The following is an 18,350-nucleotide window of genomic DNA, read 5'->3' as shown; positions in this document are numbered from 1 at the left end:
CTAATTTACATATTTTTTTCATGTATGGAATAAAATTTGTGCAATAGTTTGAATCTCACTTGTTAAAATAGTTTAAATAGGTACTTATCACTTGTGATTGGCTTATACATTAGTTGTCATATTTAAATAGGTACTTATCACTTGTGATTGGCTTATACATCAGTTTCATACTTTTTTTTTTATTATGAAGGTACTTCATAACTGCCAAGATGGATCCATAATATGTACATGTAGACACTATCTACGATTTGGTCTTCTATGTAGACATTGTTTTTGGGTATTGAAGAACGATAATATAGATGAAATCCTTGAAAAAATACATAATGAGGCGTTAGAGAAGGGATATAATACCACCCAAGTTAAGATCAAGGAGAAACAGATATGGCAACGAAAACATTGTTGTTCAAAATTCTATTAATGAAATCACATTAGTTATTGATGATTGTGTTGAACTTATTGGCCAGGATGAAACGATGCTACAAGTGCTTCTTGAAAAAGTTAAAATGGTGAAGAAAGAAGTTGAGCCTCAAGTTCCAAAACAATTTAAGAAAAAAGATGTTGTCATACAAGAAATGGTTGGTGTTTCAAAGCCTAATTCATTAGACATACAAAACCCACCCGTTGGGAGATACAAAGGTTGTGGAAAAGATAAGCATCTTATGAGTGGAAAAGAGAAAGGAATTTTGGAAAGCAAGAAAAGAAAGATTACTTGCAGTAATTGTGGATCACATGAACACAATTGCAGGGGTTGTGACAAAGACAAGCGTTGATTTTATTATTTTTTTTATATTCGTACAATTGTTAATTTTGGTGTTCCTATTAAATGTTTGACTTTCATTTTTTTATATTTTGTTAATTTATTTCAAGTACAACTGTTAAAAATTGTTAATGTGTTTGGAACATTTTTTATTTATGGTTTTGATTTTACAGAATGTATGTTAACAGTTGTGATTATATACTGTAATCAAATGTGATTAAGTAGTTCAATCACATGCGATTTTATATTACAATCACATGTGATTGAATAAAAGCCAATGACATTAAGAATCATTTGTAAAATCAATTAGTCCCTAAACCCAAAAACCATGTGATGGGTCCTAACGGTGGTGAGAGGTCTTTGCAAAATCAATTTGCAAAATCAATTTGTAAAATCAATTTGTAAAAGAGGTCTTTGCAAAAAAAATTATTTATGGTTATGATTTCACAGAATGTATGTTAACGGTTGTGATTATTTACTAAAATCACATGTGATTAAGTAGTTCAATCACATGTGATATTATATTACAATCGACAATGACATGAATGTTAACAGTTGTGATTATATACTACAATCACATGTGATTAAGTATTTAATCACATGTGATTATATATAACAATCGCATGTGATTATATATGTAACATCACATGTGATTGTTATGTATTATCACTTGTGATTGCAAATGCAAAAATCACATGTGATTACATGAAGAATAACTTGTAGCTATATAGTATTTTTAATCAACCATCAACCACCAAGAATCATAACCATCAAGCATTAGAGACAATAAATATATGAACATCTAAACCATGCAATAAAATATCAAGTAGCATGTCATTAACCAAAACACATCTTGACCAAAAGAGCCATCAATATCTAACCACTAGCATGTCATTAACCAAAACACATCTTTCCAACCATCTACATCTAACCATACACTGAACTATCAAAGCACAACAATAACATACATCTTCAAAAAACTTCACACTTCATTAGATTGCTGGTCATGCACCTCTTGATTTTTAGCCTTTTCAACTTGGGCACCTCTTGATTGTTTTGCAGAAATGATAACCTTCCTATAATCTTTCTTTTCATGGAATGTGGAAAAATTTCTTGCATTTCTTAACATCTGCTCAGCATGTATGTTTAGATCATGCGACAAAATCTTCGATGCATAGCTAATTCTCAGCTTCCGGAGCTGATTCTTTTGTTCAGCTGACTCAGGCACCAATACATCAGACCACTCATTCTCTGCTCTTGCTTTAAACATGTCCATGTGGAACATAGCAAACACGCCACAATTCACAACATTATCTATTGTTTTCCATGGCAGTGAAATATAAGTTCGTTTCAATTTTTCAATTTGATTTGCAAAAGGATGCTTATGAAATTTCAGATGTTCAGCAAAAGCATATAGCTGGAAAAAACAAAATCAGAAAAAATGAATAGTTATTAAATTAATGATTGAGCAGATGTTTAAAAACAGTAAATGTAAACAGGGGAAGCAAAAAAACTGATATTGAAGTGGAAAACGTACAAGTAATGATATTATAATAAACACTAACCAAAAGATTGCAAACTTTGGCGTATCTTACAGCATAGTTTTTAACTACCGAAGAGTTGTCAAGTATGTAGAGCTTGGGAACTTTCATGCCAAACACCGAGACAAAGAAATGCTCATGTCTGTAGATTGGGAAAAATACCTGTTGTAAAAAATCAAAAAAGAAAGAAATTATCAGAACACAAATAATTGATTATGATATTAAGGCAAATAAACCTACAAATGTAAGCTAGAAATAACATACAAGATCAACTTTTCGGAGTGATGCAAGCTTTGGATAAAATCTAAACCAAGCATTAGCACTTTCTTTGATTATCATTAGCTTATCTTCCTTTTTCATGTTCTTGTTGTCATACAAGTAAGAATACTGTAAATAAAATAACACATGTGATCATATATAACAATAACATGTAATTATATATATAACAATCGCATGTGAATATATATAACAATCGCATGTGAATATATATAACAATCGCATGTGACCAAGGATTAAGAACCATAACACATAGATACAAACAGCAAGCTAATATAGTACATAAAAATTTTAACAATAAAACTTAAAATGATTGTAGAAGGGAAGAAAAACCTAGATGGGCTACATTGTCCTCTGTACTTTTACTCTTCATTCAGTATAAAGCTCCATAAATCAATTACACTAGCCTCAACATAAACATCGGGGCAAAGTGATTCCAAACTAAGAAGGTGTATCATGCTATTGCCTTATCTTGATTCAAAAACAATCTCACTAACAAACAAAAAAAAAGGGGGGGTTAGTTTAATACATGTGATTTCATAATATAATCACATGTGATTTCATAATATAATCACATGTGATTGCCTTATAAAGCAGAAGGATTTGTATGTATTAAAAGGAAAAATTTTAGAAAACTCACGAAGGGCTAAGCTTCATCGAAAATAATTCCATAGCCAAAATAAGCTCAGAGTTTGTCAGAATGTCAGACACGGCAGTCAGCTTGTTGATATACGCAGATCTAAGAACGATTGTCCGATCTTTCTGTATAGCTTTTTTACAAAATTTCTTTGACTGGACAGCCGTTTGTTTCGGTAATGTTTTTCCAACTTCAGGGCTGCTTGCCAACTTGCCCTTGTCTAACATGTTCACAGCTTCATCATACTTCATGTTCTCATATTTATCCTCCTGAGATAAGAGATGAAAAGTAGGTGGTGTTAAATTCATCATTGTTTGAGTATTATGAACAGGTAACCATGTAAGGCTTGTTGGTGCATTAAGTAAAGATATAATTTCACAAATATCAATGACCTCATTAACGTTGTTGTCAAACCATTGTGTCAAGGATGTGTACTCTTCTTCATTTTGATCTTTGTCAACATCTTTCTCAGCAACCTTTGCACCTACAACTTCTGTCACAACTGGAACAATTGGATCGTTGGAAGCAAGATTAACTTCTTACTCATCATTCACATCATCAGCCTTGGATTGCCCATCATCAATCTTTTTCTCAGACTCAACCTTGTTTACATCAACACATTCATCATCTTTTTTCTCCGAATCAGCCTTCTTCTCATCACCCTCAACTTTTTCCTCTGACTCAGCCTTCTTCTCATCACCCACATCTTTTTCCTCTGACTCATCATTGTTGTCATCATCATCGTTTGTTCCCTCTGACTCATCATTGTTGTCATCATCATCGTCTTTCCCCTCTGACTCATCCTTGTTGTCATCATCATCGTCTTTTCCCTCTGACTCATCCTTGCTGTCATCATCATCGTCTTTTCCCTCTGACTCATCCTTCTTCTCATCATCATCTTTTTTTTTCTCTGACTCATCCTCCATCTCATCGTCAGTCTTCACATCACCCATGATAATGCTAAAAACGAACATATATTACATAGCATTATTCCTCAAGAAAGACAAGCTTTTAGTTGCAATTGTTCAATTTACAAGTGATATTCGTTTAAATAATAAAAGGTGAAGACAAAAGACAGATTCGACGATTTGAAGACGCAAACGACCAAAAAGCTAAGAAGTACAAAATACAATCAAAGTGGTTCAAATTATTGATGAGAAACGTCTAAAAGTTACAAGAGAACGAGCCGCAAAACGCAAAGTACAACATATTAAATAGTACGAAAGGACGTTCGAAAATCCAGAACCGGGACCAGAGTCAACTCTCAGCGCTCGACGCAACGGACTAAAAATTACAAGTCAACTATGCACATGAATATAATATAATATATAATTAATTCTTAAAATTATATATATATATATTATATTATATATTAAAAATGTCGGCAAACTAGAAAACAAGAACATGTGAGCTGATCCAGCTGGCCGATGCCCATATTTCATGCGATCGCATGAGCCTAAAAGGCTGGCCACATCTATAAATTTCGCAGTTTTTGGTCGAATGTTTTACTCTATCATCTATCTCTCACTCCTCTCATATATATATTTATATTTATATTTTAATTATAATTTTAATATTAAAGTTTAATAATAAGGTTATGTTAGCGAATGTTGTAAGTGTGTAAGTCGAAATTATGTCCGTGTAACGCTACGCTATTATTAATTATTGTAAGTTATGTTCAACCTTTTTAAATTAATGTCTCATAGCTAAGTTATTATTATGCTTATTTAAGCCGAAGTAATCGTGATGTTGGGCTAAAATATTAAAGACTGGGTAATTGGGCTTTGTACCATAATTGGGGTTTGGACAAAAGAACGACACTTGTGGAAATTAGACTATGGGCTATTAATGGGCTTTATATTTGTTTAATTGAATGATAGTTCGTTAATTTAATATAAAGATTTACAATTGGACGTACCTATAAATAACCATATACACTCGATCGGACACGATGGGCGGGATATTTATAAGTACTAATAATCGTTCATTTAACCGGACACGGGAATGGATTAATAGTTAATGGACTTATTAAAACAGGGATGAATTACATACAAGGAAAATTGGTGTAATTATAGTTTAAGTCCCCAATTAGTTGGAATATTTGACTTCGGTTATAAGAATAATTTGACGAGGACACTCGCACTTTATATTTATGACTGGTGGACTGTTATGGACAAAAACCAGATAGACATATTGAATAATCCAGGACAAAGGACAATTAACCCATGGTAATAAACTAAAATCAACACGTCAGACATCATGATTACGGAAGTTTAAATAAGCATAATTTCTTTATTTCATATTTTATCGCACTTTTATTTACTGTCATTTTATTTATTGCACTTTTAATTATCGTACTTTTTAATTATCGCAATTTTAATTATCGCACTTTAATTATTGTCATTTACTTTACGCTTTAAATTAAGTTATTTTTATTTTTAATATTTTACATTAGGTTTTAACTGCGACTAAAGTTTTAAAATCGACAAACCGGTCATTAAACGGTAAAAACCCCCCTTTTATAATAATAATAATATTATTTATATTTATATATATATTTATACAAATATAGTTTTTAAAAAATATAGCGTTAAACTTGGCTAGATCCCTGTGGAACGAACCGGACTTACTAAAAACTACACTACTGTATGATTAGGTACACTACCTATAAGTGTTGTAGCAAGGTTTAGGTATATTCACTTTATAAATAAATAAAAAATTTGTGTAAAATTGTATCGTATTTAATAGTATTTCCTAGCAAAAATATAGCTATTTCGTATACACCTCTGCACACATCAACCCACATCCAATTTAAAAACTTCCTTCAACTTCTTTTCATAAGATATCAATATCTTCTCATCTGGGTACTTGGACAAACTTTCATGTATTGTCCGTGACAAAAAATGCTTCAACTCATTGACCAATTTAAACTTCTCCTCGATAACTTCACAATAGCCCTGCATATAATGTGCAAAAAGCTTAGAATAGTTATAAAAAAGATCAAAGTTATCGCATAATATAATATTATTTACTGAATGTGTAATCAGACTAAGTATTATTTAATTAGTCAAAACAGGTGATTGTATACAAAAAATCAATCACATGTGATTATATCATAAAATCACATGTGATTGTATACAAAAATTCAAGCACAGGTGATTGTATACAAAAAATCATACTTACACAACATGATTTAATTAGTCAAAACAGGTGTTTGAATTATAAAAAAGAAAGAAAAAAAAACTACCTCAATCGCAAGGAGATCAGCCTTATCCTCATCTTCAAGTTTGAGAAAACCCTCCCCATCTTCTGCTTCTTCGTCATATTCATCTGCAAGTTCCAACAGCCCAAATGATTCGAGCTCGGCCTCTTTCTTTGCGCGAACCGCAATAGCTCATTTCCAGTTCTTGATAACTGGACGCCCACGTACAACAGCAAAAGAATCAAACTTTGTACGGTCCAGATAGAGCAGATAAGAAACAAACACAAAAAAAAAAAAAATCATAGTTATCAAACCAATTCGTAAAAAAGATTGTTGAAAATCATATATGATATATAGATATTGAAAAGATAACTCACAGTGAGAAAAGTAGCAGGACCATTGTAGAAACAGTTGGGATCATTTCTGTTCCATCCAATTTTGCTATATTTTAATGAAGAAAGAAGAGACATGGACCAGCTGATACTTGAAATATCAACCTCGTCAGACAACCTCGTCACCACATACGCACTCACTTTCCCATTTCTTTCACAATACACCATCGTGCTTGCAAACAACATGATAAAGTTCATCTGAAAGATACTATCAACTTCGGTTGAGGTCAGGATCTTAGCACACAGTGAAGATGAACGGGTGATCATTGGGTGTGGTGGAAACTGATCGAACCAACTTTCAACAAAAAGACTACTACTCTTGAGTTCCAAGGTGTCTATATCAGTACCAACATCTTCGAGTCCAAACACATCGTGGACAGCTTGGGAATCAACCTTAATGTTTCCTTTTTGAGTCTTTATTATCATCTCATCACCATCGAAATTGTCAACAACATAGTAAACAAGACTAACTGGCAATTGGTCTATATTAAACCCAATTAAAGAACGAAACCCAAGTCTCGTGATACAAGCTTTTTGTTCGGGGGTTAACAAACACATCACCTTTGCAAACTGCGCCGGTGTGGTCCTTAGCCTAAGAGCAGGTAGCTTAGACTCAACTTTATCATCAGCCAAAATATCCTTACCTTTGTGTACCACAATCTCCTTACCTTTATGTTTCTGTTTGGGATTATCAACATCATTGGTAACAGATTGGTGTTTTTTTTTACCTGAAAAATGTGGTTTACAAAAGTAAATCAGTAACATTGAACAAAACAAATCAAAGGTGATATCATTTGTTAACAGCTAAATGTGAATTCCATAGTGATTTCTTGTATAATCACATGTGATTGAAAAAACCTAGAAGATACTCACAAAATTTATACTTACACTCTGATTTAGCAACAACAGATATGCAACACATACACAGATAAAAGGCACATATTAAACAATCACAACAAATAACATGTGATTAAAGAAGCAAATATCATTTGTTAACAGCTAAATGTGTATTTCATAAGTGATTTATTGTATAATCACATGTGATTGAATAAAACCTAAAAGGTGTGCAACTCATACAAAAGATAAAAAGAACATATTAAACAATCACAACGAATAACATGTGATTAAAAGAAGCAAATATAACAGCTAAATGTGTATTCGAAAGTGATTTCTTGTAATAATCACATGTGATTGATAAAACCTAAAAGGTACTAACAAAACTTATACATGCAATCTGATTTAAGAACAACAAATGTGCAACTCATACAAAAGATAAAAAGCACATATTAAACAATCACAACAAATATCATGTGCTTAAAGAAGCACACACACGAATGCTATATGACGAAACCCTGAAATTTGAAAACATCAAAGGAATACAAACAAACTTGATTGATTATAAACGAACATCAACAAAACTTGTTAAAATTACCAGTAGTTTTGGCCGGAGCTTTTTTATTAGCCGGAACATGCTTTTCAGCCGATGACGATTTTTTGATTAGAGAATGCTCCGATTTAGCCATGTTTGATGGAAGATAATCGATTAATGTGTATAGTTGTTGATGACTGTTGATAATGGCAGCTTTGATCGGTGTTGATCGAAGGAAATTAGCGTTCGTTGTTGAAACCCTAGAAAGAAGTGTGTGTTTGTGTGTGAAATACAGATACGGTCGAATGAAATTCCAAGCCTGTGGGTGTATAACATATTTTGACTGTGTGGACGAAAATACCCGTCCGCCCCAAAATAATGATATGTTGGGACTTTTAATCTGATCCATTGATCAATCTCAATCTAAAGGTTGAGATTTGTCCCCTCAATCTCAACTTAAATATGGGTTTCATTTGAATATTCTTCAAGAAGTGATTTTTTAAGTTTCAAAACTCAAAATGGTTAAACAACCATCATATTTTTCATGCCCCGGCCATATCGCTATATTTGTACTCATTATATTTATCTCCATTCTTGCCATCTCAAGTGCTTACTTTAATTTGTTTTTAGTTCACTATAGTGGATTTTAGTCTACACTCTACAAGTAATAATATAGTGGATTTTGTAACTGATATTTAATCTCAATTATGTACATGTCAGATTATCTTTAAACTTGTTTTAGTTTCTTTTTGAGACTAAAGAGTTTTTTCCTGCTACTTTTTAAAGATTAAAGAAGAGAAACGAAAAAAATAGATTCCTCCTATTGAATTAAACGTTACAACGTGTTGAAACTTTCTTTTTTATTTTCAACCTTTGTTTATCATTGATGGAAAAGCATCTAATTTTAATATCTTGATTCAATTAAATAAGATTTTGCTTAATCTATACAGAAAACACTTGCGAGAAGTTAAAAGAATGTTATGTCGTAACAAAATCATGTGTAGATTTTTCAGTTTGTCCAAAATTTTGCAGTCAACTAAGTGGTGACATAAAATATAGTTGGAAATACAGTTGCACTACTCTAGAACAATTACCATCTAACTGCAAGTGCTGGTGCCAATGCCTCTACAACGTTAACGAAACAGATACTTGTCAGAAAATTAATAAATGAAGTTGAGGTTGTAATTAAGTGAATGTATAAAGACATGAAATAATTGTGTTTTCCAACAATTGTGTACTTTCTTATTTAATTTACTGTATAAGTTTATTCATAGGTTGTATCAGCTTGTATAATAGGGTGTTCATAGGTTGTATCAAGTTAGTTCATAGGGTGTTCATAGGTTGAAACCGTTCAGGAGGTTTTTCCTTATTTTCAGTTTCTTATCCATCTCAAGTGTTTGAAGTTTTCAAGTGGTTTGAATTTAGCACACGCCTTTAATTTGGATGTTGATTGATTGTCTCTCAAGGATGGTTTCATTGGATCGTAGTAGGCTTTTGTTTTGTCATTGTAGTTAAAAAGTAATGTTTGTCTAGTTATGTTTCGTTGTGTCGTAGCTTTTGGAGAGTGTCATCTTTTTGATGAAATGCACCATCTTATTTTTATTACTTATTGTTTTTTGCCCAAAATAGGTTGTATTATAGGGTGTTAAATAGCTACATAGATATAACATACACGAGTTTAAATTATATCACGACGAAATTTGTTGGTTACGACCGAGAAATGCAAGTCGCAAACTCGCAACTAGCGATTTCTACGTCATGATCGGGTCACGCAATACGCAAATCCGACCATTTCGTATTGTGTTTTTAAACTTGTATGACCCGCTCATGACCAGGTCGTGGAGGGAAAACGCAAGTCGCGGTCAACGAGCAATTTCCAATCATGACCATGGAATGATTTCGGGTGATGGCATGGGCATGAAAAAATATATGTCGTGAACAATGATTTTCAGGGCATTATCATAAAATGCAGGTCTCGCCAACTATTTCTAGATCGTGATCAAAAACTGAAAGTTGCAACCAGTGATTTATAAATCATGACGGTGAATTGCAAGTCGCAATCATAAATTTCTAATGACCCGGTGATCTTGTTGATTCTGAGTAATTTACCGGTCGTGATGAATACATGATCAAAATTATACTGATGTTTATGGATACATTTTTACCAAGATTTTCAGTATTCACCATAATTATCTTATCTGATATACATTTGATATGCGATATATAAGATTTCCAGGTCTTGAAATTGCGTACCATGTTTCTAATCATGTTCGGATCATGCAAATATGCAATACGCAAATGTCGTCATTCGCGGATTATGGTCATGAAATAGAAATCTTTGGTCGCGACTTGCATTTTTGGTCATGATTAGAAATCGTTGGTTGTGACTGCAATTCTCGGCTATAACCCGGTCATGCAATACACAATATGCTATTGTCGGGTTTGCGTATTGTGTAACCGATCATGACGAAATCATGACCTTAAAGTTGCTGGTAGCGATTTCATTTCCTAGTCATAATCAAGCAATTGTTGCTCGCGACTTGCATTAGTGGTCATGACCAATAACAAAATCACCAAAACTCACATTTTTTGATATGTTGTCCTACATACAGGTTAAGAACAAAATCATCAAAACTCAGTGATAGCCGGAAACTACATTTTAACTCTTAAACGTCACCTAATCTATATAAACCGTAAAAAAAAAAAAAAAAAAAAAAAAAAAGCTTTAGAATGTGTTAATATTGGGCTTAAAAGTTGATTAAACTGAGAAAATAACTGATACAAATCTATCCCACGCTAGGCACGCATCAACCTTACAAAGGAAAGTGTAGAACTCACTTCCCAAAAATCAGCTTGAAGGAGGAGGGAACACACACCCTTATAAGGCACCAACTAGTTTGTTCTCTAGTCATTGTGGGATTATATCAATACCCCACCCTTTAAAGATCCAACGTCCTCGTTGGTCACGGTTGACACCCTTTCTTTAGGTCAAAGGCACCACTCCGAGGACTCGTTGGTCACGGCTATGTTGGTCACGGTTGGCACCCTTTCTTCCGGTCCAAGCCACCACTCCATAGGCCACCACTCCGAGGTGTTGGGATCTCGAAAGATGGAATCTCTTAAGGAACGAAACGTATCGTGCACGGCTTGATACTTCTTGAAGCTTCTTTAGCGACCATACGTGAAGTCATCAGATAAACTAGTAAAGACCGTATATAGCCTATTTTGGACCGTATACAACTCACATAAAACCCGATGAAGACCGTATACACCGCAAAGGGACAATATTCATCCCCTTGTCTTGTCAATACACTATAGACGTCATATTGTTTAATCACTAGCCACCGTATACAGTCAGGGAGGGATCCTATACGGGCCTTGATCCTAGAAATACACCGTATACATCCCATCGATGGACCATATATACTACCCTTTACGAGATGGTTTACTCGAATATTGAATTTTTAGTTCGTTTAATGATAAGTTCGTTACTCGCAGGGCTAGAGGTCTCGGGTTCGAACCTCGTCACCCGCTCTAGGAATTGAAATATATTCCTTGAAGGTGGCCAAAGGGAAGGTTTTACCGACCCGCTCCGGGACTAAGGTCTGGTCCGCCTGCCCCTCGAGATGGTTTAAGGGTCGGATCCTCGCGTGTGTGTGTGCAAATGATGACTAGGCTTCGGTCCATGCAAGCTTGCCTTTCAAAAAAAATGATAAGTTCGTTAATAGCCTTACTTCAAATAAAAATAAATAAATAAATAAATAGGAATAAGTAAAAACAAAAATAAAAAGATACTTTAGGTGTTTTCATGAAGACATTCTCTGTTTGTTTCAAATTGACTTTGGAACATGGCAGATGGCACTTCCACCGGAGATTCCTCCATTTCCAATTTTTTTTTTTCTTCCCCTTTTTCATTTTCATAAACCTAAAAAACACACACATATTTCGTTTCTCTCAATTCTTCTTCACTTTTTCAATCGTACGTATTACATTCTCCCAATTAATATCACTCATGTTCTGATTATGCAACCGATTACATGAATCATCCCAAAAGTCTCAATTTGTAGCTCCTTTTTTGGTTAAGTACCTGCATATTTGCGTTAATTTCACTCCTTAGATCTTGGAGTTTAATTAATGTTTTTTTTCTTTTTCCCTTTTTGGTCTTGTATATATTTGAGATTGATTGATTTTAGGTTTTTTCACCTGAATTTATGGCTCATCCATTTTCTTACATGAAGACTTCTCTTTATTATAGTAATTATAGTAATGCAGTTAGGTTATGCTACTCACTAAAGCAAGTTGCTTTTTTTTTTTTTTTTTTATTAATGTGCAGCAGCAAATAAGGTGATTACAGAGTAAATATTTATTAGTACAAATGAACTTTAATAAGCCAAGAAGTCAGCCAAGGCCTACCAGGTCTTATGCTTTAGGAGGTATTGTTTTACATATTCATTTGTATTAATTTCATTATTAAACCTTTTGCAAATACATGATTTGAATCCTTATAATGTACGGCACTTATTTTATTTAGGGAATATTCTCCTTTCCTATTGTAAACACATTAAGGTGCTGTTTGTTTTTTAAGATGTTTTTGTTTGAAGATCTGCGAACCACGTCTGTAAAGAATATGTGGTCTCAAGGTCTGTATGCTCAATAGTGCACAATAGTGCAGACGATTAGTTTTTATGTCTGCAGAATAACTTAATTCTATCTGTAGCACTTAGAAGCACATTTCTAAGTCTACGAGATTGCAAACATAATAAGACATTAGTTTATCTTATGTCTTCAGAAAAACAAACAGTATGCAGTAAAAACATCTACGGGCACACAGACATAAGACATAATAAGATCTGCAAACAAACAACACCTAAATTTATTCTATAGCTTATATGGACAAATTATAGTGTATTAGAAGTTATTTTCGAGTTATTTGTGGTTATAGGTGTGGATCATACAGAGCCAATCAAGAAAAAAGGATTTGTAAGAAAGATTGCACTGGCTACAACCCTTATAGTATTATGCATTTTCATGCTCAAACAATCCCCTAGTTTTAAAACCCCTAGCCCAGTAAGTAAAATTGATCCTTTTTTTATTTAATTATATGTCTATGAGTTTATCCATCTTGTTATTTTCAATTTAACAATTTAATTGATAGTTAAGACATTGTTATGTTTTTACTTTATAGTTCTCACGGCACGAAACAGGAATAATTCACGTTTTAGTAACTGGAGGTGCTGGCTATATTGGTTCTCATGCTACATTGCGCCTTTTGAAAGACTCTTATCGTGTAACTATAGTGGTAAAAAAAAAACATTTTTTACTATATGTTTTTAATAATGTTATCATGTTGCTTTACTTGTTAGTAATGTAAATTGAATAAATCATTACTCATTAATTTGTTTTATAGGACAATCTTTCTCGTGGAAACTTAGGCGCTGTTAGAGTTCTTCAAGACTTATTTCCAGAACCTGGGAGACTTCAATTCATTTACGCTGATTTGGGAGATGCAAAAGCCGTATCCTGCTAAACATAGAGATTAAACATATATTATGTTGAAAAATTACACGTGTTTGTTTCCTTGACGAAATGTTTTAGGTAAATAAAATCTTTTCTGAAAATGCATTTGATGCAGTGATGCATTTTGCAGCGGTTGCATATGTTGGGGAAAGTACACTTGATCCGCTAAAGTAAGCGTACCTTTTGAAAAAACCGTTTTTTTAATATTCTGTTGACTTTATCATATAGTTGTTCCTGATTCTTGATATATATATTTTTTTATATAATTATGCAGGTATTATCACAATATTACGTCAAATACCCTGCTGGTATTGGAGGCTATGGCAAGACACAATGTTAATACTCTAATATACTCTAGCACATGTGCTACTTATGGAGAGCCTGAAAAGATGCCAATAACAGAAGAAACTCCTCAGGTATCCTGGTACTAGAGGTGTCAAAATGGGTGGGTCAGGCAGGTTGTGTAATAATTCAAAATGGTAACTTTTTGTATCTGTTGAAATGGGTTGGACCGAGTTTTGGCCAAGACATCTCTCAACATAACATTTCCTCTAAATATAGTTATTTGTTAAACAATATTACAAAACATAAACTAATCGACCCATTTATGAGTAATTACATTTTATGTTGTGTACTCCAGCACCCAATCAACCCTTACGGGAAAGCAAAAAAGATGTCAGAAGATATTATTCAGGATCTCCATAAAAACTCAGACATGGCGGTCATGATTTTAAGGTTGGTGTTTCTGTATCTGGATGCACAAAAAAACCGTTAATACGTCCTAAAATGAGGCAATGTTCGATTGCACAGATAGTTTATTAAAATTTGATCAAGTATTGGTCACATGTCTAAAATGTTTTTTTATTAAATTCTAGATACTTCAATGTGATTGGGTCTGATCCAGATGGTAGATTAGGTGAAGCACCCAGACCTGAATTACGTGAACATGGAAGAATATCGGGTGCATGTTTCGATGCGGCCCGTGGCATTACTAATGGGCTAAAGGTAACGTTCTACATATCATTAAATACTTTCCTAAGATCCGATTATTTTTAGAGAAATGATACACAAGGGAATCAATTTATATATATGTAAATGGTTTTTTTTTATGACTGTATAGGTTCGAGGAACAGACTATAAAACCCCTGATGGAACTTGCATAAGGGATTACATTGATGTTACTGATTTAGTTGATGCTCATGTAAAAGCGCTTGAGAATGCAAAACCTGGACAAGTTGGAATATACAATGTTGGAACAGGCAAAGGTGAAATATCTTGACCTAGAGGGGGCTAAATGGGTGGGTTGGATAACATGTTGGATGACATCCAACCTGTTTGAACTTTTTTCTTTTGAAAATTTTTATCTGGTTTTACTCATCTGAGCCATTCAAAATAAATCCCATCCTAAATCGACCCATTCATAAACAATGGGTCAAAATAGCCACCTGCATCTTAACCTGATGTAATAAGCTGGATTGGTCAAAAATATATTTTTTTAATATCTACGTTCCCGTTTTGCATTTTGACAGGTAGATCAGTTAAAGAGTTTGTGGAAGCTTGTAAGAAAGCAACAGGGGCATCGATCAAAGTAGACTACTTGCCACGTAGACCTGGTGACTATGCTGAGGTGTTCAGTGACCCGTCAAAGATACTACGTGAACTCAACTGGTCAGCACAGTTTACCGATCTAGAAGAGAGTTTAAAGGTTGCATGGAAATGGCAGAAGTCGCATCATAACGGATACGGACCCACAAAAACTTCTTTAGTAAAACGGAAATTTGACGGAGCTTATTGATCAAAGATTCCAAGGTGATTGAAGATTGAAAATATACTAGATGGATTTTGGCCTGGTTTCATGATTAGGTTTATTATGAAAACAGGGGTTGGGATTTAGGGTAATTCTTAAATTGGGGTGGAGTTATACTTACCCTAAATTACATGTATTAGGAAACTGGTTACTGAACAGATGTAAAAAATAATGCCACTTATCAGATTTTAGCTAAATAATAACATATGCTTTTTTTATGATATAAACATGAAATGAATTCTGTTCTTCACATTTTTTTGTTAAATGACAACAAACAATAACTCGCAACTCCTTTTTTTGGAGCTTTTTTGATGATTGCAAGTGTGATTAAGTCTGTTTTACGAATTACACGTGACTTGCTTCCTTTGTTGTATGCCCTTGTCAATGCAAATTTTACAGTAGCCTGAACTGAACACCATCAAGTGGATTTGGACGCCCCTAGATGATACATAATTACACACACACACAAAAAAAAAAAAAAAACAAAAAACAAAAAAAAAAAAAACAAAACAACTACACTAAGAATAAGTGATTAATACCTGAAACTTGGACATAAGCATAAGCGACTCAAAAGTCTGCTTGGCTGATGGAGTAAGCATCCATAAAAGTCCACCACCTTTTCAATCCATAAAAGTCCACACCTGCCAATAATAGTCCACCACCTGTTCAAACAAGTCCCATAAGTGTTTGATAAAACGAAAAGAATAACCATCCGGACATGGTGCCTTAGAACTACCACAATCTCATACCGCACATTTTATTTTCATGTCATCGAATTCACGTTTCAGGTGTAAAGCTTCTTGCGAGTTTAGACAATAATGGGGAGTTACCTGCGTGAATCTAGCACCAGAATGAGCTGCATCAAGTTTTGTTTGTAGAAATTAAAGAACTTATTATTTATGCTCGTTGGATCAGTTACCCAATATCTCACTTTTCCATCAAACCTTGGATGTGGTGTTGTCAGCGTTTATGTTTTAACGAGCATGAAATGTATTCGAACTTCATTTAATACATGATTTTTGTAGAGAATCAAGGGCAGCAAGTTTTCCGATGTTGTTCTTTTTTTGGAAATAAGCATTACATGTAGCAACATGAACCTGAGAAATTGTACCTCCAATAATAACAACGTCGAGGTCAACTCTTAATTTTACTGATTCCTTTAGTCAACCTGCTTTAACATTTCTGGACATATGAATCAAAGTTTTTAAATGACTTTTGAGAAAACGCAGCTTAGAAACAACCATGCCTACCTTGGCCGAATATTTGACGAACGCCAAGTTGTTTAACTAACGCAGAGAGTTACCCCTCTAATGCAATCCGTTAAATGTATCGCTTCCTCATCATATTAAACAACTACAAAGATTTAGATGGATTGAGTGTGCACCCGAATCTATTATCATTACACGAAATACTAACTGCACTTTTGGAGATTAACAGAATACTTTGTATCTTAATCACATTCTTAATGAACTTTTATAACATGACACCTTTTGTAGTTTAACTTTTCAACGTGTACTGGGCAAGCTTCTGATTTTCATTGTGTGTTTTTCCTATTTTTAGTTATTGTTAATTGTTAAATTGTTAATTACTGTTATGTTATGTTACTTTAAAAAAAATTAATCAATACGACACCAATTATCAACAGCTACGACCTTCAGGTAGCTATATTAACACTGGTTTGTTAATCACACACAAATTAAATGAAACCCTAACCCTAGCACAAAGCATTCGCACTATCATTAACATCAATCAGAGATTGCCATTTGTTTACATTAAGCACATTGCAAATTAAATGAAACCCTAACCCTAGCACTAAGCACGTTCACCACGGATCCGACGAGCAAGCTGCATATCCTTAGGCATGATTGTAACTCGCTTGGCATGAATCGCACACAAATTCGTATCTTCAAATAGTCCAACCAAATAAGCCTCAGAAGCTTCTTGAAGAGCAGCAACAGCGGAGCTCTGGAATCGGAGATCGGTTTTGAAATCCTGAGCGATTTCTCTCACAAGCCTTTGAAATGGAAGCTTCCTAATCAACAGCTCGGTACTCTTCTGATACTTTCTGATTTCTCTGAGAGCGACGGTTCCTGGCCTGAATCTGTGTGGCTTCTTCACTCCTCCGGTCGCCGGAGCTGATTTCCTTGCAGCTTTGGTTGCCAATTGCTTCCTGGGAGCCTTTCCTCCGGTTGATTTCCTTGCTGTTTGTTTTGTACGAGCCATTTGATTTGATGATTGTAAAGTTTAAATGTGATTAGAGATATTTTTAGTTGTTGATGGATTTAGGCGGTGGTTGATTTGGGTTTTATAGGGGAGGTTTGGGTGAGCGGGAATAGTTAAATTTTTTGGAGTTTTTAAAGTTATTTCGATGAGATCAGCCGTTGGATGGAAATTGAAGCAAACGGTTAAGGAAGAAATGACTCGGATTGTGATCTTTGTGATGTGCTTAACCAAAACGAATGTTACTACTCCATTTCAACTTTTGTTTTATAATACCACCCTATAGTTAGTTACCCGCCCATTACCCGCTCATTACCCGTAACTAACCATAGGCACCACTTAGTTACCCTCGTTAGTTACCCGCTTTCACCATAGATTTAACGGAAGAGTTATAGAAATTGCGGGTCCCAGTGCTTATTATTGTTGGACTTGATGCTTTATTGCTTGTACGTTGTATATTAAGAGGAGTATTGTTTTAGCCATGATAGGGAGTGTTTAATTATGAGTTAGTTATAGGATATTGGTGTTGATGTGGCGCTGATGTGAAAGGTTAAGAGGATGAATAGTTTATTTATGATAGGGAGTGGCCTAAATAAAAAATAAAATAATAATAATATATACTCTTTTCATAA

At 34.0% G+C, this 18,350-nt stretch overlaps 2 protein-coding genes across 4 annotated transcripts; one reads left to right on the top strand and one right to left on the bottom strand.

Annotated features, from left to right (window-relative positions):
* The first annotated feature begins 12,014 nt into the window (after positions 1–12,014).
* LOC139897086 (probable UDP-arabinose 4-epimerase 3) lies at positions 12,015–15,702 on the top strand. 3 transcript variants are annotated; one of them, XM_071879735.1, is made up of 11 exons: positions 12,015–12,252; positions 12,511–12,607; positions 13,117–13,241; positions 13,360–13,473; positions 13,582–13,689; positions 13,770–13,861; positions 13,966–14,107; positions 14,332–14,426; positions 14,567–14,696; positions 14,812–14,956; positions 15,221–15,702. In XM_071879735.1, exons 2-11 carry the CDS (start codon positions 12,550–12,552, stop codon positions 15,484–15,486), a joined length of 1,275 nt encoding a protein of 424 aa, XP_071735836.1. In that variant the 5' UTR covers positions 12,015–12,252; positions 12,511–12,549; the 3' UTR covers positions 15,487–15,702. The 3 variants fall into 3 exon arrangements, with proteins under 3 accessions (XP_071735836.1, XP_071735835.1, XP_071735837.1); XM_071879734.1 differs by having other exon boundaries at positions 12,508–12,607; XM_071879736.1 differs by having other exon boundaries at positions 12,117–12,153; positions 12,508–12,607.
* Positions 15,703–17,177: 1,475 nt separating this feature from the next.
* LOC139897085 (histone H3.2-like) lies at positions 17,178–17,768 on the bottom strand. Its single transcript, XM_071879733.1, has one exon. It carries the CDS (start codon positions 17,719–17,721, stop codon positions 17,311–17,313), a length of 411 nt encoding a protein of 136 aa, XP_071735834.1. The 5' UTR covers positions 17,722–17,768; the 3' UTR covers positions 17,178–17,310.
* Between the last annotated feature and the right edge of the window lie 582 nt (positions 17,769–18,350).

This window comes from Rutidosis leptorrhynchoides, chromosome 3 (assembly GCF_046630445.1).
Source record: "Rutidosis leptorrhynchoides isolate AG116_Rl617_1_P2 chromosome 3, CSIRO_AGI_Rlap_v1, whole genome shotgun sequence".
Classification (NCBI taxonomy): domain Eukaryota; kingdom Viridiplantae; phylum Streptophyta; class Magnoliopsida; order Asterales; family Asteraceae; genus Rutidosis; species Rutidosis leptorrhynchoides.
The sequence above is the reverse complement of the archived record's forward strand: the minus strand, read 5'-3'. Positions and strand labels throughout refer to the sequence as shown.